The sequence below is a fragment of the Colias croceus genome, chromosome 2 (assembly GCF_905220415.1).
Source record: "Colias croceus chromosome 2, ilColCroc2.1".
In the NCBI taxonomy this organism is placed as follows: domain Eukaryota; kingdom Metazoa; phylum Arthropoda; class Insecta; order Lepidoptera; family Pieridae; genus Colias; species Colias croceus.
Window position 1 is genome coordinate 6,403,616 of NC_059538.1, and position 26,060 is coordinate 6,429,675.

At 34.3% G+C, this 26,060-nt stretch overlaps 1 protein-coding gene across 19 annotated transcripts in view; it reads left to right on the forward strand.

Annotated features, from left to right (window-relative positions):
• Positions 1–26,060, forward strand: part of LOC123705668 (TLD domain-containing protein 2) — a 97,704-nt gene that overhangs the window by 50,037 nt on the left and 21,607 nt on the right. For 8 of the 19 annotated variants that reach the window (XM_045654603.1, XM_045654599.1, XM_045654602.1 and 5 more), the window contains 16 exons: positions 3,937–3,999; positions 4,668–4,765; positions 6,992–7,053; positions 8,540–8,675; positions 11,698–11,790; positions 12,491–12,591; positions 15,343–15,548; positions 15,752–15,824; positions 16,108–16,251; positions 16,625–16,717; positions 16,839–17,057; positions 18,582–18,773; positions 19,250–19,398; positions 21,545–21,672; positions 22,325–22,487; positions 24,004–24,142. In XM_045654603.1, the coding sequence (XP_045510559.1) occupies positions 3,937–3,999; positions 4,668–4,765; positions 6,992–7,053; positions 8,540–8,675; positions 11,698–11,790; positions 12,491–12,591; positions 15,343–15,548; positions 15,752–15,824; positions 16,108–16,251; positions 16,625–16,717; positions 16,839–17,057; positions 18,582–18,773; positions 19,250–19,398; positions 21,545–21,672; positions 22,325–22,487; positions 24,004–24,142 (2,059 nt within the window). Of the gene's footprint in view, positions 1–2,632; positions 2,674–3,936; positions 4,000–4,667; positions 4,766–6,332; positions 6,563–6,991; positions 7,054–8,539; positions 8,676–11,370; positions 11,603–11,697; positions 11,791–12,490; positions 12,592–15,342; positions 15,549–15,751; positions 15,825–16,107; positions 16,252–16,624; positions 16,718–16,838; positions 17,058–18,581; positions 18,774–19,249; positions 19,399–19,894; positions 19,982–21,544; positions 21,673–22,324; positions 22,488–24,003; positions 24,143–26,060 lie in introns of those variants that run through there. The other 11 variants (XM_045654605.1, XM_045654600.1, XM_045654612.1 and 8 more) reach the window with 7 other exon arrangements.

A 26,060-nucleotide genomic window follows, 5' to 3' on the forward strand; every position in this document is an offset into this window, starting at 1 on the left:
ATCAGGGCAAAGGCGAACGCTACACGTCAATAAATATTATGATAATTATCTTGATATTTACTGATGTATCTTGGGAGGGATCACAGCACACCCTACACCATCAATACGTATCGCGTCAGTACTGAAACGTTCTTTGTATGAGCCAGACGTGATGACGGCAAGATAAATATTGCGATGTAGGTCCTGGGATCAGATCACAAGGAGTTCCAGAAATCCAGCGATATACAGGGTTAGTTCTCAATGACCGGCCAAATTTTCAGAAATGGTTCAGAATCGATAACATTTTAGAACTAATGAAAAAAAAAACTTTTTTTTTTTTAAATTAGATTTCATTCCTGTCCACCACTAAAAAGCGAACGTGTGGACATTACAAAAGCAACAATTCAGTTCAACAACCTAGATAGGTAGAAGTTAGCACACACATAAATTTGGCAATGCGCGCACGCACACAAGTGCATTGATTCTGGGGGTGTTTACGATTTAGGAAATTTTTAAGACATTTTCAAATGAATGCTATTATTTTTATTTAATTTTATTCGACAATAATGTTTCAAATGCACCTTTGGTTTAATATCTAGATCTTAATTTTAAGTTTTGGCTGGTCATTGAAAACTAACCCTGTATTGTGATCCGTCAATTATACACTACCCTACACGTCAATAAATATCGTAATCCGATAGTAAATATTGATGGATCACAATATGGATCTTACGTGTAGCGTTCGCCAAAGAGTTGCCCTGATTCAAGAGGTAGGTTGTTATTTGTAGGATGCATACTACTTGAGAATTATCACTGTCACTGTTTGACGAAAGGTTCGTACAAATATCTATCTTTTTAGGGTTCCGTATTTTTAGTTTCACAACGTTTTCTATAAGTTTCAATTGAATTACGGTCGACTTCTTCAACTTCCATAAAACTCAGGAGATTTTTTGGTAGCCCTAATTTCATATCCCCATGTCAATGTCATGCAAGTGCATATAAATGGAATAGATCAACATACGACTTATGATTTGGTATATAAAACGGAGTCAAGAAGTATTTGAGCATTTCAAAACTTGAACCGTTACGAAGTCGAGTTCGTCTAGTCTAGGCGGATTTAGCAATGTATGGAACATTAGCTAACTATAATATGTTTGTGTACGGAGCCAACAAATACTGTAGAGTTTACGAAAAATTAATCTACGTTACTTAATATACAGTTTCGTTTTGTCGGATCAAATAAAGCTGTAATTTTGATAATATAAATGATAATGATCAACATACGACTTTGGATTTGGTATATAAAACGGAGCCAACAAGTGTTTATGGGTTTCTGAATTTCGGCCGTTACGGAGTCGATTCAGTTCGAGATCTTAGCAATAAAAATGTTGAGTATATCAATTTCTCCACGAATACGTTTGGCAACATCGCCCAAAAATTTGCGCCGTTGCCACTCCGGGCAAGATCTATGCAACCGGAGTCGAGTAATATGGGGGAAAAGGTGGAGTCGGCAATGCACGGCAGTCGGGCTGGATCAACTTAGTGCCCAAGTTGGTATATATATATATATATATATATATAAAATTTCATTTGTGTCGAACGCAGCGTCCTCTGCCTTTATCTTGTATCAGTATTACTGAACATTCATCTGGTTTGACGGTCATGGCGCTCAATGAATGCGAAAGTGTGCCTCCGGAAGGGAAACTGTTTGCTCAGTTGTGTAATAGTAAAGTTCTGAAAGCTGCTATGGTTTGCCCTACTGGTGTCAGATACCCGTAGAACTGTACGCGATGCCAATTTAAACATATTTTATCTCTTTGTATTCATCATTTATTTTTATTGATCATTGATTTTATATGGATCTCTTTCACAACTACGAATTTGGTATAGCGATAGATTACGGCCATAATACGTATACAGTTATAGCCGTATACATTACGATAGACGTTTATTAATAATTGATTGAATAACTACTACGCCATTAATACTTCAAGCAACGACCGCGACGTACTCCATGCTGATGACTGTCAACTAACAATATTTACCACACTAGAGCAACTCATATCAATCCTGAGGATATCCTTGGGCTATAGAATTGACAGCAGCTTATAATCATTATTCATCGAACGGATTAATAGCATCTACAGTATCTTACTCCTTTATAACGAAGACTCATTAAAAACGAAAAAAGAGTAGATATTATTTGATGTGGAAGTTAAAATTTTGTAAGTACTCTGTACTGTAGAGGGTAGATGTTTGTGATACAATGTAGGTAAAGTAGATACAGTATATTATGTATAATATATACGCGCGATGTCGCGCCCAGTGTCAAGGACGCGCCCTCCATCCACCACTTGTGCGATTAGCTCGCGCGGCTTCCAATGTAACAAGATCTCTTCACATTCGCGCACACGAAGACGTAATGAAGCAACGTAGGTCTTCCTTGAGTGGCTACTTTGTGAGTCGGCCTAGGTCAAGTTCTTAATAGCGTTTATATTATCATAGTTTATGTACGATTCAAGCATGCAAGAATAATTATTATAGTTTCGATATCTTATTAGTCTATTCGACTTATCAGTTTATTAATTCGATACAGGGACAATCTTTGCAGTCCAGTGCAAACGTTAGTGTGATAAACAATTTCATAGTCTCAAAATATATTGAAAACATGTTAGACTTCTTTAAAATTAGCTGGTAGGTAATGTGAAATTAAATATTGTGTTATCTTGTTTATTATTATGCTATGTTATAGCCGTTAATCATGAAGTATCTTGTGTACACTAGTATAATATATTACTGTTAATAATTTAGGCTTTATACAATAAAATCTTTCCTAAATTACTTATAGTGAGATAGTAGCTTCAGAGCGAAAATATTGATTCAAGTGATAAGTTTATTTTATCGTGATAATGGGTCGTTATCTTTACGGTTGCTATGGTATATTATGAGGTACAATGAATATAAAAATTAATTACTATTTATCGCTTGAGAAATAGATTTAATCCTGGCAGATGATCAATGTACTTATCTTTTTTTCTTGTTTGGATTGTTATTTTATATTTATTGAAAGTTTAGGTAATTTGTTATTACACATCTGGGACTCGATGTAATTAGTTCTCGGTCCCATTACTGAGGATCATGATGGATGAGACGAACTTTTCGAAAATATAACCACATAATATTTTAACTATGTTTTGAACTTAGTTAATTATAGTTCTATTAAATATTATCCATACTAATATTATAAATGCGAAAGTAACTCTGTCTGTCTGTCTGTTACTCAATCACGCCTAAACTACTGAACCAATTTTCATGAAATTTGGTATGGAGATATTTTGATACGCGAGAAAGGACATAGGCTACTTTTTATCCCGGGAACATAACGCAATCCCGGAAATCCCACGGGAACGGGAACTATGTGGATTTTTCTTTGACTGCGCGGGCGAAGCCGCGGGCAGAAACCTAGTGTATAATAAGTTAAACGAATGATCAATATACCTACCTATCTATTAGGTTTCTTTTAACTTATTTAAATGTTATTTTTCCATAAATGTTAAGTTTTTAGCGATTATTCGGACCTCTGATTTTCGACTGCACATATTTATCCACTTCATTTTATTGCTACATAAAAATAATTTAAGAAGCATGTAGTTTTCATAATATAAGTATTGCTATTGTACACCATTTTAAATAAGCTAACCAAATGATAATCTTTGTTAGCTTGTTCATTTATTTTTTGCACGCTTACTTTGATATTGACAAACAGAATCGAATGCATACATTTACCTACTATTCTAGAGTAAAACAATCAAGAACCTTTATGAAGTCGGCTATTATGACTTCTATTGATACGAAGAATAAACATTGTGTTTTTGCATTGATTTGAAATTGTTCCCTATCGGAGTATGTGTGCATGCATGCGCTGCCTGTGATTAGCTTGTGTTTTGTTGCATGCAGGTCTAGAAGAGCTTCCCAGCAGTTATCCAGAAGCGCCGAAAGCATCGACCAATCATACAAAAGGTAATGTTCATTTCATTTATTTTGTTTTTCGTCAATGAAATCGTCTCTAGCGCGATGACGGCGGTACGCATCGTTTATGTACAGAGTGTGATTTATATGCAGCTTTCTTTTTGTCGCTTTTTTATTAGTGCTAAATATTTGTAAGTGTTGTTTGACCTTATACCTATTTATTTCAAAATGTTGCGATGAATATGAAAGTAAAGATAGATGTTTATTTGTGTCGACAAAGCTTTGAAAGTTATTTAGATCGTTTGTATTAATTTTGGCCAATTATTCGTGCAATCACCCGAAATTTAACAGTTTAAGAATTTGCACATCAACATCATGGACCATTACTCGTCACTCGTGGCGCGCGCCGGCGACGGCACTTTAAATTAATGACTTACCTCTTGCTCCCATTTATTTACAAGTCGAAATTACGTGAAAATATATTAATAATTGTGTTATTTATTTTATGACGCAGATATCTGGGCAAAGTAAATGTTTATGTTAACATTACTATCTTTTTAGGTTTTGACATTGTTCCATATAATGTTTATGTTTTATCTGTGATTTGCTTTTTATCACGTCGAGAAGAAAAGTAAATCGGCAAACCTAATAACATAGTTTTGTTCTGCAAAATCGTAAACACTTAGTGTTAAGTGTTAACTGATAATGTAATGTTTCAGGTCGAAGAGTCGTTCAGTGGACCATGGCTTTGCGCCACCCTTTGACCTGGAGTCACTACGGTCGAAGGTCGAGGGAAGATTTGATGCTGTACAAAAAGGTAATATCAATTGATATAACGAAATATGTTTTTTCCTTCTTTTTGGCACCTCTAAACACTGCTTTACCTTGGATATAATGACGTTATAATTTTGATTTAGGCGTAACTTACATAATATTATGTATCAATATTCAATTGTAAAAATCAATACGCGCTTGTTTTATCAAGATAATCAGAAGATTTAATACATATTAGTTTATGGCTATCATGATCTCACTATGTAAACATATGCTTAAGAATGTTTGTATTCATTAAGAGTATACACTATACACAGAATAATTAATAATACATTTGTGCATATAAATCATTGCTTTAGTTTCGAAACTGCACAAAAGCGCACAGCTATACAAATAAATTGAACTTCCTCTCTGGCCCGGGACTCGTTTATTATACTGAAACATAGGAAAATTCTTATTTATTCATATCAATGTCACTGGAGCAGTACTTGTTATCGCCGGCCGCAGAATGAGGCGGATTCTGGCACAGTCTCATAAATAAACATGCCACTCATAAAGTTAGTGCACGGTAACGTAAATTATATTAATAAAATTATCCAAAATATTTATTTGGAATTGGCATGATAGGCTCGAAGCTTCTGAATGATTTTAACACACTGATATTGATTAGATTTGATTTTTCAACTGTAACAAAATATTTCACAAGGATAGCAATAATAGCAGTGAGCAGACTACAATTTAGTCCTTACATGTCGGCACGCAGTAAATGCGTATAGGTATCCGTTGAGTTTATACCAGACAATTATAATTTTCGATATATGAATCTCGTTTGGAATAAAACTGTTACTCTTTAATAAAAAGACACAATTTTCTAATACTTCGATTCCAATGGTTGTTTTAATAATAAACACAGTTTTAGTAATGGTTATATGTAGACTGTAGGTGTAGTTGAATAACTCAATATAAAATTTTCACTTTTTAACAAGCTCTTTGTCTATGATGTTTATTTATATACAAACATACGTTTCAGAATTTTCATTTTAATTACAAAGATGATTTATAAATCCGCGCGTGAGTAACGAGTTTATTCAGGGAGGCATATGTGACGCTGATGTCATGTTAACCAAATCGATAATAATATGGTAAACTTTAATTATTTCCAAACCATAATGATAATCTTTAATATATTGAGCGCCATTATTTGCACATTTTTACTGGAACATTGCCAACATATTATTCGTGATCTTATGACTCTATTAGATTGCAGTTTATGCTTTTCCATATGTTCGGAATAAAGATGGGAATATTTTATTATATGTATTAAGATCATAAGGTGTCCTAAATTATAACTATAAAAAGCAGGAGTTATCCATTGTGTTTTATGCATATAATTTACATAGGCAGATCGATATTATAGAGATTTCATCTTATTTAAAAGTAATACTAATTTATATTAAGCTGCCATACATAAATCATTTTCAAGTACTTACATAGAAACACTGAGTAAAAAAGACATAAGTACCTACATAATAGGATTATTGTCGCAACGACACAGCACGCAGTGCTAGCTATGGATCTGCCCTGAGCGATACAGTCAAGTTCAGCTGTATTGATTTCTGTGTCAAAGCCAGGCCTCAGTCAAATCGCCTTTGTCAATATTCAACGCCAACATAAATTACACTGACGCTGGATTGATTTTCGAGATGACTTGTCACGATTTCGCATTTATCACGAAGATACTCCAAAATGAACTGTTATGGTGCGCGCTTAAGGTACATAAAGCGTAATGCACGTCTCTCTGAAGAACCGTTAGTGTGATAATACCTGAACATGAATGGAGGTTAGTGATCTTCCGTTTTATTCCCAGAAAGTTAAAACGAATTTCCAAATAGGTATATCATCAAATTCACTGGGAGGAAAATCAAAGGAGATATTCTTCTGACTCATAAATGCCGAGATTATTTCCTAAAACTCATGTGATATCCAAATTAGTGCCATTAGTTATTCAAGAGATCGTTCCTGTTTCTCAGAACTTATGTATTTAATCAGCGCGTTTGAGGACATCATGTAGGCGTGATTAAAATGTTTGAAGATAAAAATTATCCAGACGAAGTTCGTCAAAGTTATTAATCTTAAACACTTTGCATCTTATCAAAAATAACTCGAAACGAGATTCATTTATGCTGTAAGCGGGAACGATTTCGAGAATTTTTGATAAGATGTTTATTCTATGAAAAATTGTATTTATATTGAATATATTTTGTTGCAGAAGAGGATGAGCAAGCCAAGCGGTTGCCTCCGCCGCCCCCGATGAAAACTGTGACGTACACGGTAAGCTTTTAATATTATTCTATTAATTTGTCCTACTTAATCCGATCAATACCTGTATACGTTACGTCATATTGTTTATTCATTAGTGTATTTGTTAGTACTTAGTTCGATTTATAAAAGAGATCTTCAACCTGTCGACTGTAGTCATTCTTTCCTCCTATAATGATAGAACCGCAAGAAGCTTATGTTTAATAAAATTATATTCAGAGATATATTAAAATGGAAAAATCATTTCTTATGAAAATTAATTTCAAAAAGTAAAGCAAAAAATTACTACATACTTCCATGAAATCCACCACACCAATGGATATTTGAACTTAACGTTTCTATATTAAAAGTAATCGAAGAAAAAAAAAAGTAATCCTAATTTAAGGGGCCATCCATAAAGTACGTCACACTAATTTCATGAGTTTTTGAGCACCCCCCCGTGCTTGTCACAGGTGGTCACATTTCTAAGACCCCCCCCTCCCTAGTGTGACGTCACATGTTTTGCAATTTAACATCGAAAAATTATTAAATTAAAACAGCAGTTCCGAAATTAGTTTTATTTCCATTTAAATTAAGTACTTTTTATGAAATCTACATAATATCAAATATTTGAAACAATAACAAAAGAATAAACTACCTAACGAATAAATATAAATTGTCAACAAAACAATTTAAACCGTATTGACCTAAAGATAGAGATGGACATATTTTTTAGTTTATATAATTTATATTTCAAATTACGCGATTAGTAGGTACCTCTAGATTTTGAAATGTGATGTCACGAAACTTAGGACCCCTCCCACCCCTTGTCACACCATGTCACACTTTGTCGACCCCCTCCCCCCCTCTTTACGTGTGACGTACTTTATGGATGGCCCCTTATGGTAAAATATTTACAATGCACTTTTTGAAATTAATTTTCATATGAAATGATTTTTCCATTTTAATATATCTCTGAATATAATAATTCTTCATGCAAATTTCATTTCAGATCAAGACCAAATGTTATTCAACTAGTTTTTGGTTTGTTGACACATGAGTGGCATAAACAACAATGTGATAAACATATCCATCGATCTTAACGTAGATTGAGATGGACTTCAAAGTGCTTTGAAGTTCCATCGTTTTAAAAGTCGATGTTCTTTAGCTATAACAAGTTGTACCCTCGTATCTCACGGTCACCCCGTTGACTCGTCAATTATGCAGCTCTAACCGAGTGGATTTGTCTTTCTTTTTATGGAGCTTAGACGTAGCACAATAATGTAGTTTTGTGTGCATTCCAGAAGTGAATCTTCCCAGATATAAATAAAAAAAAGTCCAACTTGGACTACATATTCCTATATATATTTTCATTTTTCGTAGCATCGTTCTTGTTACGTTTTTTTTTTCAAATTGTAGTTGCAAAAATTACGGTACGACAAAGCTACGTGGGACGAATAGGTACCTCAGAACTGAACAGATTAAAGGGACAATTAAAACCATTTAACATTAATGTCAGGTCCGAGATCGCGACACGCTGACGTCACTGGCTGCTCGCTTCGACACCACGCCCTCGGAGCTGACCAAGCTGAACCGTCTCGCGACGCAGTTCATATTCCCCGGCCAGACCCTGCTCGTGCCGGATAAGAGGAAAGGTATGTATTGTTAAAGGACTTCCTTTATATTTGGGGATCACGTAATTTGGCCCGTTTATTTTAGTAGGGAAATGTACATACTTCATTTGATGTATACCCAAAAAAAACCGTTTATCATCGTTTTTGTATTGTTGTTGGAATTAATATTTTTTTTTAATTAATTATCTAATAATCTCTCCCTACCTAGGTACCTATATTATAATATGTACTGTAAAGTAATATAATAAGCTGAAATCGTAGACTGATTTGATATCCGTAAATAGATTTGTTGGTTTGTCTTATCGTGTGTAATATCCGTCTACAACGTAAGACGGAGATAAATGTTATTAGTTTAGGTAATCATTTATTATTAGGTACATAATATCATACGGGATTGTTTTGATAACCTTATTGGGAATATTGGAAAATATATATTATTGAGATAAAAATAAAATTAACAACTATTTACAACAAAACATGTAATGTTGAATGGTGATAACGATACAGGAAAATAAGAAGAGATTTCGATTTGCTACTTTCCATGGTATAAGCAGTGTTTAAACAATACAACAAAGCATCCTTTGAACATTTCGATATTGTTTTATTGTTATCAAGATTGAATAAATATGAGCGATAAATTACAAAGGCAGATACAAATGTTTTTTGTTGAATGATTCTGGTTATCAAATCCGTTTCCACGAAACGGAAACAGCGTTTCACTCGTGTTGGCTGAGGACTTTGGAATTATTTCGAGCGCCTGAGATATTGTTAAGAGAATTGCTTTATTGTCGTGAAAATTGCTCCACTATTAGGTTAGGGTCAATGAAATGTTTAATATTAATTTATTTCTCTACAATTTACATTTCTCGAGTGGAATTTATATAAGGCGTTAATTTATTTTATAACTAGCTTTCCGCCCGCGGCTTCGCCCGCGTTTTCAAAGAAAACCCGCATAATTCCCGTTCCCGTTCCCGTGGGATTTCCGGGATAAAACCTATCCTATGTCTATACCAAATAAATAAATATAGTATCTCTATACCAAATTTCATGCAAATTGGTTCAGTAGTTAAGGCGTGATTGAGTAACAGACATTCGCATTTATAATATTATAGTATGGATTTTTTATGATATAGTAGAGACATGATATATGAGAAGAAAATACACATTTTAATTTAATAACGGGCTTTTTAAATGTTTTTTATGGTTCCATTGCTGCAGGAACACTATTATAATTAACTAATTCTCATCTAGATCAGCCATATTAAGGGAAAGTAACTGATATAAAATATACTACAATATGAGAGCTTGGGATGCTTCATAGATATAAACATAATATTATAACTTGTTATTTATAATCGATTATCGATTAATACATCATTTATTAAATTTAAAGACCACAATCTTAACTATAGTATAATCTCTACAATTAAAAAAAACGTGAACGTACCTACCTATATGTAATTACTAATTAGTAGGTAATCTTTGAAATCTAAAATTGCTTACGTCCGCGTCCATTTCTGTTAAACATTAATCAAATACCGTCAATCCATATCAAGGTACTCAAACCCTATAATATTGTTCAGAACTCATTGACATAGATTCCGACACCCACAAGCACCTACCGCGGTGATATTTCTTAACCAATCGCGTCCCCGGCGCTGTACCCCTCGATCAGATTGAACCGTGACGAATCGTTCAAGTGAAAAACCGATTTGCGCAACTGGCCTTCGGAATTGTTAACGCTGTGCAAATCTCACTATTGTCGATTGCACAGATGTTTCACTCGCAGACTCTTACTATTTTTCTTTAATCTTCCCGTGTAATTTTAGTATAGTAAAGGTCAATGTCATATTCGAATAATAAACGAAATCATAACAAGGGTGTGAGTAATGGGTGAGTGGTTACGACTCAAACACATTGCTTTGTCATATTCGTTAATTATATGGTCTTAGATAAATTATTATTGAGCAATAAAATATATTTGTGCTTCCGTTCATATGCTTTTGAAGGCAAACATCTGTTGACCGGCAAGGGTACATAGGTTGTTGTACTTTCTCGTGTGTACTTGTACATTCATCAATCATTTTTGCATAACCTTAATTTATTTTTTTAGTAAGGACTATTTACGAATATACATATAAATAAGTCAATAGTTAAATATAAAATGATTTAATAGTTAAACTGAATCAACAATAATAAAATAACCGTGACTTAAAATCCATTAAAACATTTAAAGACCGTTTTATTTTTATTACCTATTATATCGTATTCCATGAATCGGTATGTACGTGATATTTTTGACGATGATATATTATTTTTAAAGGTACCGTAATTGTCGGTGTTAACTGATTAACGGGCTCTTTATATTCACGTGTAGGTCATGGTCGCGGGCGCAGGCGTAACAGATGCAAAACGATTTGTTAAAACTCGTTTTAAAATATAAACCCTACAAGGAAGCAGAATAAAAATGAATCCAATCAATAAGTGACATGTAATTTCGCAATCTCTAAATTGGTTATTATTATCGTTAATGATAAAATACGTATTAGATTTTAATTGGTGATACAATTCAGTGTATTGCACTAAACATATGATTACATAATGGCCTCTTATTAACTAAAACGCATCAGACTCTATGCTGTTCACGTGTGACGTCGTCATGAAAACATTTTTTTCTATTTGTTCGCTTTACAAATGTTACAACAGTCGTGGCGGACCGCCTGCAAATGCGCCCGCGTCACAGCGCCTCAAAGTTTTGTCTACCAATTAGCCGGTATTGTTGTCCCACATTACACGCGATCGCTCTCAACAGCTCTGGTATTTGTGGCCACAATTGCGACGATATGGGCCCAGTTTATCGCATGATAATACGCTGATATAATGTACATTGTATAGCAACAGCTGTTCAAGAATGTTCAGTTTTGAATTCTTCAAGCGTTGGTATCACGGTGCGTTTCGTTTTGCATTCTTATCGGCTATGTTTAGTGGAATTTAAGCATTTGTACGGTGTTGTATAGTAAAATGTTGATAACTGTGTCTTCAGATGGCGACAAGGAGTCCGATGGACCGTCTGAGAGCGGAGATAACACGTCGGAATCCACTCAAGGGGCTCCCAGTGAACCCACACAAGAAAAAGGTAAAGGTTTATTTTAGTAAGATACAGAATCTTTCTGGAAATTACATTTTTAATTTAGTCGTAGTTAATGTGACGGAAAATAACCTTAAAAAAGTCATTAGCGCGCAAAATCTAACTGCTTAATTGGTCAAGCAATTATCTATGTTTTATACAATCGTAAACCTCCTCTGCAAGTTTAAATAATTTATCATTTACGACATGGCACATGCCATCTGTCACTATACCTAATGCAGCTATAATTTTTGGATTTACGTAATTTATCCGTCGTCATGTAAACGAATGAATGAAAGTAGCGTGATATTTGTTTAGAAAAACATGCAAATATGCGACGTAGTTGTATTGTTATTTGTTATCGCGACGCTTCAAGGAAAACTTTTTATCAGCCACCTACTTTTGCACCGGCATGTTAGGTGGAGTCAAATATTTTAAGAAAAAGAATATTAAATTTAGCACTTTAGAAATTATGAATTATATTAGAAAATCTATCAGTACTTATTTAGGTTATAAGGAGATCAATTTAATCTATAGTATAGAAATTCTAGGACATAAAGTCATTATAGTACAGTGAATAATCGTAATATTTAATGTGATCGTTGATTTTCACAATTTTTATAAGCGCGAATTATGGTCCTTCTTCTTAGTGTGTAGTTTTCTATTTAGAATATAGTTCTATTAATACATTTATTTACAATCCTTACAGAAATATTGGATAGTCTGAGGCCCGGATCGCCTGAAGCGCCTGCGAGCAATGCGCCGCAGCGATTCCTAAAGATCAATGTTCGGCACATTACTGATGGACAGGTAATATTCATAATATTTATTAACTCATAACTTCGACCTGACTGGCGTGGAATAAGAAATTCCAAAGGGAGTGATACGTTTCCCGCGATATGAAGTAATCTTCTTATCTCTTTAGCCTTCTAACTATCTTCAGACACAAAAATCACACCACAAAATCGTTCTGTGTCGAAGTAAAGGTTTATAGCACTTAAAATATTGCTTGAAAGACGAAACAACATTTATGTGGTTGTTCCACGTTTAGAGCATAGCTTGCTGCTTTTGAAACAAAAGGGGTTTGAAACTTTTTGTATGGACGCTGGCATATCGACCTGCCGCCATTTTGATTTTTTTTCAAAATCGCGGCGCACGATTAAAGTGGTATGTATGGATAGAGGACACATAGACGAACAAAAAATGTCTCATAACATAGTTCACATTACCGAGATATTTGGAGGTAAATATTCACTTATGAGTACAACGACAAACACTAAAAATAGACTTATTACGTGTCTATATGCATAATATTATCTCCAAATAATCACTCCCAGGTAGATTATTATTATTACAGGAAGAAATTAGGTATTCATTACATTACTTACATTTTTATGTAAGTATGTATGTTTTTATGTAATGAATGTACCTACTTTCTTCCAATAAACGGTTAATTAATAATAATCTACCTGGGAGTGATTATTTGGAGATAATATTATACATATAGACACGTAATAAGTCTATTTTTAGTGTTTGTCGTTGTACTCATAAGTGAATATTTACCACCAAATATCTCGGTAATGTGACGCTTTAGGGTACTATGTTATTAGACATTTTTTGTTTGTCTATGTATCCTCTATCCATGCATACAACTTTAATCGTGCGCCGCGATTTTGAAAAAAAATCAAAATGGCGGCCGGGTTGATATGCCAGAAAGTTTCAATGCCCTTTACATGACTAAAAATCATCATCATCAAATTATGTGTGGAGTTTCGAACTCTCCTTTTTAAAAATAACATTTAAATTACTTATGTGTATGTATTGTGCAATACTTAACCTGCATTTAAGGGTTAATACTCTATTCCAAGTAACACCAACTAATCTTATTATTGTGAATAGTAAAAGGAATCCGCACATTTGACATGTAAAATACATTATTGTTACAAGCGGGAAAAGTATTTTAAAAATTAATTTCAGTAGATAATAAAATAATAAAACAAACTTCTTTATTTCTTTGTTCTACTCAAGTTCTTCTTTGTTGTAAATACTAATGCACTCTTAGAATTAAAATCCAATTAAATTCTGAAATTAAGTCGTTGCATGCAGTGGCATATAAACAACAACATGTAGCTTATTAATATATCAGATCTCAATAACAAATCAAATTCATATAAAAAGATTATATCCGTTCTTATAATCAAAAGTGTTACTTTTCATGAAATTATATATAACTTCAATCTATTGTAGGAAAAGTAGATTATGTGTTATCAGTTGAATTTCGTGATCATTGAAATTGAATAATGCTGGTAAGCGTGACTTGCTTATAATCTGGGTTCCAACCAGAATATTTATTACATAGAACTTGATTCAAATTTCATAATATATTTGTAGTGTAATAGTATAAGCTTAATTACTGTTAGGTATTAATGGGGTCAATTTAATTACATACCTATTTATATTTTTTTTATGGTTATTGACCTACCGTTTACGTTGATTGTTAAGATACTTAAAGATAGGGGTATAAGTATCGTCAAAACATTGCACAATAATCATATTGTATATCAACACATCTATACTAATATTATAAAGAGGAAAGGTTTTATGTATGGTTTTCACGCATAAACTACTGAAACGATTATAATGAAATTTAGCACAAATATAGAGTGTAACTTAGATTAACACATATGATTGTTTATTATTTGACCCGGAAATCCCACGGGAGCGGGAACTATGCGGGTTTTCCTTTGAAAACGCGGGCGAAAGCTAGTTTACACAATATAACCAATTTAATGTAATTAGAGAGTTTAAAAACTAAAAGGTGTAAATAATAAAATACTAGCTTTCCGCCGGCGGCTCCGCCAGCGGTTTCAAAGAAAAACTCGCATAGTTCCCGTTCCCGTGGAATTTCCGGGATAAAACCTATCCTATATTACTCGTGGATAATGTAGCTTTCGAATGGTGAAAGAATTTTTAAAATCGGTCCAGTAGTTTATGAGCCTATTCATTACAATCAAACAAACAAACAAAGTTTGCCTCTTTATAATATTAGTGTAGATAAAATGTACATATGTTTTACGATTTACGATTTTATGAATACTTTTATTTATCGCCCGTTTACAACGTTGACAAAATGACTAATTGCTCTAGCGTAAGTTGACAACTTATAATTTATAATGGCATTGTACACAAAATGGTAATAAATTGCTAAAAGCAATAAGTTTTTATTATCATCTTGGATAAACGCTCTGTAAATCTTTAAAATGTCCACACCGAATAAATGAAGACAGGTCTATTTCGTTTTACAATACGTTTGTTATGGTAATCTTAGATGCATCATCGGCATATTTATCGTAATAATATCCCATGATTTATTTTCTTATACAAAAATATATCGCATGTTTTTGTCCCTTTAACATCATTGGTTTCTCTAACCAGGCCAAGGCTGTACAATACTTCAGTATATTTCTAACATATTAATAATTAATGAGCGAAACCGTCGTACTGATGGTATTGTCAATCTGTTTGAATACAAATTTTAATCAAGCTTGTATGTATTAACAGGGCGTTGTCTCCGGCGTGCTGCTAGTCACACCGAATGCAGTGATGTTCGACCCGAACGTATCGGACACGCTGGTGATGGAGCATGGGCCAGAGTCGTACGGTGTGATTGCGCCCATGGAATACGTCGTCAATGCGGCCATTTTCTACGACATCGCGCACATGCGCACACATGGACCAGACCACAACGCGCACAAGTACGAGCAAATGTAAATGATGACCGTTTCATATTAATAGCCTAGGAAGTCAAAATATGCATTAAATTAAAGAAAAATAAAATTTCAGTTTCGCTTCCACGCTTCGTAAAATAAAATAGTATTGCGCATTGTAGAAGCAAATTTTTAGCTTATCGCAAATTATATCGCGAAAACAACATGACTCATAAATTAAAAATGAATTGTTTTGATTTCAGAGCGGAGCAAGCTGAAATATATTACATGAGTAAAGCTGATCATTCCCCAGGCAAAGACTCGCTTCTAGTCAAAGTAAGTTTAATAATTGTTATAATTAAGTATATTCTTATAAAACTATTTCTTAAAAAAATATCATGCTTCATAAATAAGTGACTTCTTTAGAAGCATTGAGTGTAAAATTTCAAGGTCATGTCATGGCGTATTGCCATGTCACGTCACGTCATGGAGTAAAGCGACGATTTTTGTATCTTTCCAAATTGTAATCTTGCCAAAGAAGTTTCACTTCTGATATTCCTTCGATTATGTACATCATATTTTTTTTAATATTTATTAAAGTACTTCTTTATATAACCAGGATGAGACATTCCCCGAGCTGCAGGCGGCTAGCGGGGAGGGCGAGGGCGGGGAGGAGCGGCCCGCGTCCACGGAAGAGGAGCGCGGGGGAGCCGCCTTCCCCAAGGCGTTCGAGCGGGACCTAGTCACGCCTACCGCTTTGCAGGTAATATTTATTTATTTTTAACCGACTTCAAAAAAAGGAGGAGGTTATCAATTCGGCCGGTATGTTTTTTTTTTATGTATGTACACCGATTACTCCGAGGTTTCTGAACCGATCTACGTGATTCTTTTTTTGTTCGATGCGGGATTGTGTCGAATTGGTCCCATAAAAATTTTATTCGGATAGGCCCAGTAGTTTTTATTTTATGAGCATTTTGTATGTCTGTATTTGTAAATGTTACAAGTGCAAGTTTGAAGTCGGTTGTTTTTAAAGCAGTTATCACTTGTAATTAAGTAAAGAGATGTTTTAATTTTCTATTATATTATAATATATGTAAAATTCATCGTAACTTGAATCAATATAATTAAACTTACAGCAACAGACTACTGAAGAAAGGCGGAAATCCCTGTTGGATCAACACTGGGCCATTCCAAGCAAGGACAGAATGTCAATTGACCAAGGAAGTGAGGTAATTTTTTTTTTACTGTATTTGTTTTTTTTTTTTTTCTTAATCCGTACTTAATATTATACATTAAATATTTGTATAAAATAAAATAAAATAATTTATTTTTATTTAAATTATTTCCCAGGTATCGTCAAGCGCAGATCACGGCAAGGAGGAAAGCCTCGAAGTGTCTATGGCGGAGGGCGGCGAGTGCGTGGAGGGCGCGGAGGGATCGGACGCGGAACGTGCGCCCTCCGCCGCTGAAGGGGAAGACGCCGCGCATCTCGTCAAACTGTCATACCACGACTCGGGGATTGACATACGCGATCCTATGCTGCACGTCGCGCCTAACACGTCGAAGAAGGTAATAGTTTGAATTTCGAATGTTGTAGTTTTAATATCGGTGGGGAAGACGCGGCGCATCTCGTCAAACTGTCCTATCATGACTGGGATAGGTATACGGATACCGGATACTTTGTGGAATTTGAATTTCGAATTTGGAATATCGGGTATTGAATCTACCACGAGTCGGGAATAGACATACCTACCGATGCTGCACGTCGCGCCTAACACGTCGAAGAAGGTAATGGTTTGTGTTATTTGAATTTCGCATTTTTATGAGTTGCGAAGGGCCGGACAAGAACTGAGCGCACCTCGTCAAGCTCTTATACCACGACTCGGGAAAAGTCATACGAATTTGTATCGGAAGTCGATGATATATAATTATAATACCACTGCGTGTATTCTACAAGCGTTATACGTACAAGAAGAAGACTAGGTACAATAAATAATATAACGCAAAAATTATGTGTGTTATATGAATTGTATGTTTAAGAATATATCTATATATATAAAAGAAAGTCGTGTTAGTTACTCCACTTATAACTCAAGAACGGCTGAACCGATTTAGCTGAAAATTGGCAGGGAGGTAGTTTAGAGCCAGGAGAAGGATATAGGATACTAAATACGTACCACGGGCGAAGCCGGGGCGGACCACTAGTAATTATTATTATAAAAAAAAATTGTCTACATAATCGAAGTACAACGTGTACATATGGATATTTGTGTCGTCTCAACTTAACTTTTTGTTGACATACAAAGTAATTTTCTAGGAATGTCTGCACCACGAGGACTATTACCATGAAATAGAAACAATATACGAGTCGTCTAGCGAAGAGTCATACGACATTCATTGTGACGTCACGTATGAAGAGCATTTTTTGAAATGTTTCTCTTTAGACCATCATATGGTGAGGAAATAAGTGGACATAGTAATTGGTGGTTTATATGTGTTGATATCTGAGGAAATGGTTGGTGATTGCAAATCTTATTCCGACCTATAGTATCGATTTATTCTTCTGTGGCGTCCAACTAAGTGGTCTTCTTATTTCTATCGTGACGTGACTTTTAGTCGTGATGTTTATCTTATAAGTTAGTGTACTCTTCTATTCTCTATTTTCGGCGTTTTGTCTTAGTTAATTATTGTAATGGTGCAGGTTTTTTTGTACGTATATTATTTATTGTTTTAATTAATAAACTAAATGATTAAATCATCATTATAATAAATAAAAGTTTATTCATAAAAGTCAGACTTAGAAATCAAGAGTTTCGCGAATTTTATCAAAATCAAAATTTAAATTTACGTGTCTCTGTTGAAAAGTATTATCGCTTATTTACAGTATTGGATTCGCCTCTTCTGAATTACAATATTTTTGAAATCAGTCAATATCATCGTTGTGTGTATATTAAAGCTTATAAATTCTAACGAACATAGAACCCTATACGAGAACTTCTGTTCGAATTTCGAACCATACTCATATCCGCATCCAGATACAGCCAGTATACCTATACACGTTTAACAAACCACATATGTATTATGATCGTGTAGGTATACAGCGACGCAGACATAGTGCTATCAGCGGAATGGGTCCCACCCGTGTGCCTCCCGCGTGGCGAACCGCCGCTCTCAGCGCCACCGCTTGGGGAAAACGAACGGGCGCAACGCAAACCAGCTGCCGTGTCGTTCTCGCTCGATGGCACCCAGAAGGACGATCCTACTAAACCAGATAAGAAGAATAAGGTAAAGTGTGACATATTGCTGTCTTGATGCTCATTAATAACTCAGGCCCCGGAACCACAGACAATAGAAAATCTATTGTGTCTGGGACCGATCGGGCCGCTTGGGGCTCAATGGGTTAAATATACTCACAATAAATGGTTATGAAGAAGAGAGAGATCTTTTGAAGTGTATTTCAAATGATATTGCAGACTTCTCTTTTTTTTTATCTGGTTTATCCTATTATGTATTATGTCTCCTACAGGCAGACAGACTAGCCTGCTTTATGGGTTAATAATCGATCGTTCGTTCCTCCAGTGATTAATGCTCCATTGTTTGCTATTCTCATAAAATATTAGCGGAAGATAATTTTCTAAGTTATCAAAATATGACAAATCTGTACTTTGTGCATAGAAACTTGTTAGACAAAAAGACATTCATTTTTAATCTTCATTGCTATTTATTTTCTAGATATTCAATAGTATTTTATGTTGTTATAGATGCTTAAACGTCTTTCGTATCCACTATCATGGGTGGAGGGTCTGACCGGTGAAGGACAAGCGACTGGACAGACGTCACAGAGTGACTCTTTACCTACTTCAGCCGATAGCCAGCATTCTACGAGCGTCTTCTCCAAAGTGTTTAATAGGTATGATAAAATATCGACTTATTTATCTTTCTCTAATTTGGTAGCAATTACTTGTTTACTAACATAACAGAACATGGGAACTTTTATTGGAATTGATAAATGGTGCTTAAAATTATTATATATTGGGGATGTATCGATAGTCTTAATATGTTCCAATATATGGAAAACATAAAAAGATTTTATGGATACGAAATAAAGTTGAAGGATTTTTTATGAACCACACGTAATACATTATGCATTGCCATTTTGTATGCACTGGCTATGAATAATGTATTAATGTTATTTTGATAAACAAAGGCGCCTCCGGGCCAGGTACTTCAAATTCGCAACATTTCGAATACAATGGAAATGAATCGAACATCAAGCGAAACGTACCAACAACGCACACATATACACATGCTCTAAATTAATATGGCAATTCAAAATTTTTCCCCCTGCTACCGTGGATGCTAACCGGGATCGTCCGTTACGAACTCCGCTCTGTTCATTGGTGTAGCTCGCCAATGAACCTAGTCGAGTTCGGTACTGGTTTGTTCCTGAGTAAGACTCCGTCGGAGGAGATGCCGCACGAGACTCTATCGGGGTACGTGAAGAGACGCCGCTCCAATATGTGTTGCCTTCAACCCGTAGACCATAGTGACACGCTCCCCAAAACTTACCTTGAGCTTATCGACTGGTCGTTAGAATAGATGCCCGTCTCACAGAAGCAGCAACTGTTTATGATGTGTTTGATTTTTCAAAGACTTTCTTGTTCACAATTTTCAACAACTGCTTTAATTGATGTAAATCTTTTTTGGTGTGGTCAGTCTAAAAATATGTTTACATTTGTAAATTTTAATTTGCACGTCGATTACGTCGAGACATAATTACTATATATTTGATGTGAAAATAACTACACTATAAAAAAATTGTTGCCAGTTTCTGTGAGATGGCTTATGATAAAGATTCATTCATTTAGCCGTTGTTTCTGACAATTATTAGACCAGGAAAATAGTAAGAATAATGATTGATAACTGTTTAAAGTAGTATGTAGATATAAAAAGTCACATTGTTTCCATTGTGTATTTTCCAAAATATTTGTTAATTGGTTATTCCGGTCGTGTCAGTGTGGTCCTAACAAAGCCTTATTGTTCGTGACTTCACTTTATGTTTCTAGGCTTTCCCACCGGTTTATCTTTTTATCTCGTCTTGTATTGTGAAAATTGCATTTTGAATTAGTGTTTTTCTTCAATAAGAATACTGCCTTAAAATATTTGTTTATCTTTTATCAGTAATGGTTCAAAATGCAATACGCTTACCTCTTTGTAAATCGATCGCTGAATGGCATGCGGTATATGTGTTAGGCGAAAAAGAATAGTAATTGTGAAGTTTAGTATATAGTGTATCTTGAGCACTAGCGGTGTGGTGACACGACACGCTTTCTAGATAAGATCAAACATTTCCTTGGCTCGACGTTTATTGGCACAAATTTAATATTATTACATAATATATTATATTGGATGTTTATTGTTGTGGGTTATAAGTTAAAATTTGTTTTTAACTCAATCACAGTTAATAAATTTTCAATAGATCTATTTCAACTTTTGTATTTGCTATGGCGTGCCTCTGTCTTACCGCTCTTTCAAGAAACGTTGTCTCATGTCTTTAAGGTTGTGACTCGAGTTTGTTTATGTGTTCATCATTCACTTTTCTAACATATTGGCACCTCTATCTGTTTCGTTACAAATTGGAGCATGTTAAGAAATAAGTAAACCGAGAATAACTGTGATTTCTTACAGGAGGAGATAATGATGTTTTATTTACAGCTTACTATTAGAGATAACATTTATATTAGTTTTGTGTTTAACGTTACAATAAATACTTTATGAAAGTATTTATCTCGTGGGAACCAAGGTACTGGGCAAATTTATTCTTGTCCAAATTTTTATTTTGGACTCTTTATTGTATTGCATTAAATTAAACGTATGTTATAGCAAGCGTAATTTTTTTTTCCGTCTATTTAAGAGATTCTATCAGTAAGCATTGAAAAACTAAAACAATAAAAAGAATAAGCAAAAAAAGCATTAGAATTTTAAAACATCTTGCTATAACATAATAAATTATATACTTGGACGATTTTTTTGAAATGTTGAGTGATAATGCGCAGGCGCAGCTCACTGGGCGGTTTCGGGCGTTCTCACACAAAGTCTACGAGCAGCGTGCCTCAGCCAAAACTCGACTACAGGAGTATGGTGTCCGTGGACGACATGCCAGACCTGTTCGCATCTTTTGATAGTGCGTATAACATGATGTTTTATATTTCTGATATGTCATATATTTCTGTAATTTATACATATATAAAAATAAAATTATACTAAGAACAACAGTTGAATTACTAAGTATAATTTCAAAATATTGTATTGTACCGTTATTTAATGAAGGAGTTTACTTAGTGTTTACACAATATTAACAGACATTTGCTTAGAGATGAAACCAAAAGGTGCTAATTTTCTTAAACATTTGACCTATCACCTTACTACAGCAAAGATGGTGTTAAATATTAACAATATTTTTCAAAGTAAACACCTTGGTGGCATAATAAGAAATCTGATTTGATTTGACAATATCATTATGCTTCTACTTTAAATAAGTAAATTATAAATACATGAAAACAATGTATATTCTTAAAAAAATCCTTTTAAACAAATATAACGCTATAAATTATTATTTTTTCTATTTTTTAAAAATGTATATTTATAAAGCATTTGAATGCCACAAAACCATAATATCGAATTCAAATGTAATGCTTTAATAACTCAGGCCCCGGAATCATAGACACAATAGAAAATCTTTTGTGTCGTGGACCGATCGAGCCGCTCAGGGCTCAATGGGTTAAAACTTAAAAATGTATATCCAATATACCTTACAATAAAGTGTATCCCCGCAGAACTGATCCCGCGGCCGGCGCGCGCGTCGGACGACCCGCCGCTGTACCTGCGGCTGCGCATGGGCAAGCCGGCGGGCCGCCCGCTGCCGCGCTCCACGCAGCTCATGTCGTACGGCCGCAAGCGCATGAAGCCCGAGTACTGGTTCGGCGTGCCGAGGAATAGGTGCGTGTTTTCTTTTTGAAGTGAAACTTCTTTTATCGGCGTTGGAAAAAAATTTAGTGTAACATTTTTTTCGTTACGCGTGACATTTTTCCGTTACGCGCCATCTTTTTCTTATCCCTACCACGCGTGATTCGACGTATTTCTGTAAAGTTGCATATAGTAAATTATTTTTTGAGAAATAAGGTCATAAAAAAAGTTTCACTTCTTACGTGTCACTAGTACACGTACACATTTTTTTATGACTTGAATTTGTATAAGACATTTTTTTTGTTAAAAAATTTCAGAGCTAAGCAAAAAAGGTTGTTTTTTGACGATTTTTAAAGGATCGTCTCTTATGAGTTATGAAGACTCTGTGGTCTGTCTCTGCATCATATTATTATGAAAACTGTTCCATTGGTAAATCTATTGCACTTAATATCTTCTATGTAATGTCATGATGTATAATTATTTTTATGTGCAAGTAGGTAATTCTTTGAACTTTTTATATCGATGCTGAATTTTTACAAAATCGATGGTGTTCAGTTCTATTAAAATCATAACAAGTAATGTTTACCCAGTCTATAAATATCTCAGTTTTTACCATCATAAATGGATGTAGATAATTGAAACTGATTAGACTATTGTGACGTATAAATATTGTAAAATATGACATGGTCTGCATATAAGGAAGTGCTATTGACACTCAGCATAAAAACTGACTGATTTATTTATGTTTTGTCTCTGTATCGTTAATCGTTGAGAATAGCGTGAATTGTTCACATATTTGTATGTAAAGATTGTTTTTAAGATTTTGCACTTTATTTTTATTTCCATATGTTTATATCATTGTCAAGTGTCTTATTCTTCTTAAATTGCATATTATGTTATCAAACTATCAAGGTAGTTTAAAGGAACTTTAAGTGAGTAATATAATCTCTGCCAAGTAGATACAGTTTATTTTTTATCTAATACTAATACCCATAAAACCGCCAATCATGTTTGTGATTCATTGTATAAAAATGTTGACATAGCATTAGTTCATACATTAAAAAATTAATAAACTATCAGTCTGTTTTTATCTAGGCGATATGCCAACGAACGATTCATTTAGCATTTTTGGTTTAGTTTCTTCCTCAGTAGCCTGATAATAATGATGATCATTATATCATAATGTATCCGTTACATATTATGTATGTATGATGATGACGAACATTTTATGTGGGGTGGGCAGAAATGTGTTTAGCCATTTTATCTTCAACATTCATATAGAAAACACAAAGATGTCTGACTGCTGACTTATCTAGAAACCGACAGTCCAAACTATGGAACTGACCGGGCTGAAATTTGGCGAACAGAAAGCCAAAGATAAATAGATAGATGTAGGCAAGGGGATAAAATAGGGGATGAAAGTTTGTACGATGAAAATTTTTTTGACCACGCGGCGAAACTTTGTGTAACAGCTATTAGGATGATAATTTTGATAGTGATTATGATGATGATGTTGATGATGATGACGATGTTGATGAATGTTGTACAGGGTGGACGATCTATTCAAGTTCCTCACACACTGGGTGCCCGACCGGTACGGGCCGCTCGGCGACGTGGCTGCGCGCGGCTACGAGCTCATCGATAGCGACACTGAGTGGGACGACGATGAAGTGAAGCCGGGCCAAAAGGTAGACGAGAAGTTTTATAGTTTATGTTTATTAATGATAACTTCAATATTTTATTATCTTGTGTGTTAATTTAATATTCATTTTTATCTACTTTAATATCTGCACTTTTACCCATGAAATTTTATGAATACGTTTGTCTATTTTAACTTCAATATAAATTTGTATTCTTGGACCTAAAGTATCAAGAGATAAGTAGACGTTCATCTTCACTTTCTACTACACCTGGATCTATATTTTCATTTACTTTATTTATTGTACCTACATCTAGTAGTATTTCGGTATCTAAAGTTCTAAATAAAATAATATAAAAGGAATGTTTTGTATGTGTATTGAAAAAACTTAAAAAATACTATTTCACTCCATGATCAACGAATAGATTTAAGAATAAAATTAGTTCGTATTAGATACCAGTCAACTTGAATACGCTTGAACCACAAGGCATCTTCCTAGCTAATTCAAACTATGTACTGGGATAATTCACAATACTTAGTAGGTAATTAATATGTTTTATGAACATGTTTCATTTAAACGCGCTCTGTGACTTTTACTTTATGCATCGATATTATATTTTGTAATACAATGTTAACTTTAAAGTTAAATCCTACCTTTAATAAATTACACAAAAATCCTTGAAATTCTCAAAAGAAGGACAGCGAAAGTCGTTTATTGCATTTATTTAATTGTCGGATTAAATATGATAGTTGTGTATCTAATATAGACTGATAATTGGGTTATTCATACTTCGTTTCTGATAAATTATAAGCAGTTATTTTAGTATATCACCGATACGGCCGTAACCTTGACTCGAACGTAATACATAATAATACACGAACAAAGTATATTGCAGCTAATTGTATCGCGCTAAATCAACAATTAGCTTGACACGCGACTCCGCCTTTATCGCGACATCACTCATCAAGATAACTGCTCCCGTTTGTTAGATCAGATACTAGATATACTATACATCTTAATTATTGCAGCCTCTACACACTTATATAAAAACTTGAGCCTCATATAGCACATGCTCCAACAAGTGCGAATATTTGTAAACTAATCACGTTTTTAATTATTCATGCGCTAGAACTATACCTCGACCTAGGTAAATATTATAATTATGCGTTGTACTTAAACAAATAGGTATATAAATGTTTCTACGCAGTTCGAATGCAATACCGGTTTCGAACAAAACATTGCAGATTCCATTGCAAAATACATTTATCAGTGACAGGTTGAGATCGTTAATCCTTAATATTATATAACAATATATATATATATATATATATAGATATCTCCATGGGCACTATGTTGATCAAACGTGCCATATAGTTAGTAATTATTTGATCCGTTTTCACTTGTTGATCCGGTTGGTATTTGTGGATCCATTGCCACATCACCGTCCGTATGTGGATCCGAACGGAGCCACAAGTGTCACCATCAGTAATAATAATAATTACGTGCTTTTTATACAAATCCACCTTTTTTGCGTTTTAGCTCTTGTTGATCCGATTCAAATGAGCCAATCAGAGCCCACCGAGCTCAGCCATTGGTCGCTTGCGGCCTTAGCCACTTGAAGGTTTAAAGACATTTATTCCCGTTATAAAAACGTATGTTGCCGTTCGCCTTCCATAATTTGTTCGGATCTTTGGGAGGGCAAGATAGCTAGCTCGTCTATTAGGATAGTGACGATTTGATGTTGAGATTATAATATTTGTATTTATGTTTTTATGTAGCGCTTTGCGGATGAACATACACGTATTATAAAAGTATAATTGTTTTAAATTCATTATTTTAGTATCGTCGTAGATTTTATTTGTAGAAGTTAAAAAAGGATAGTTAAAGATAGTTTTAATGATTTTATTTTGTAAAATTTGGAGTGGCGCTAATTTATTTTTGTAAGCACTCCCCCATACTTCTATTA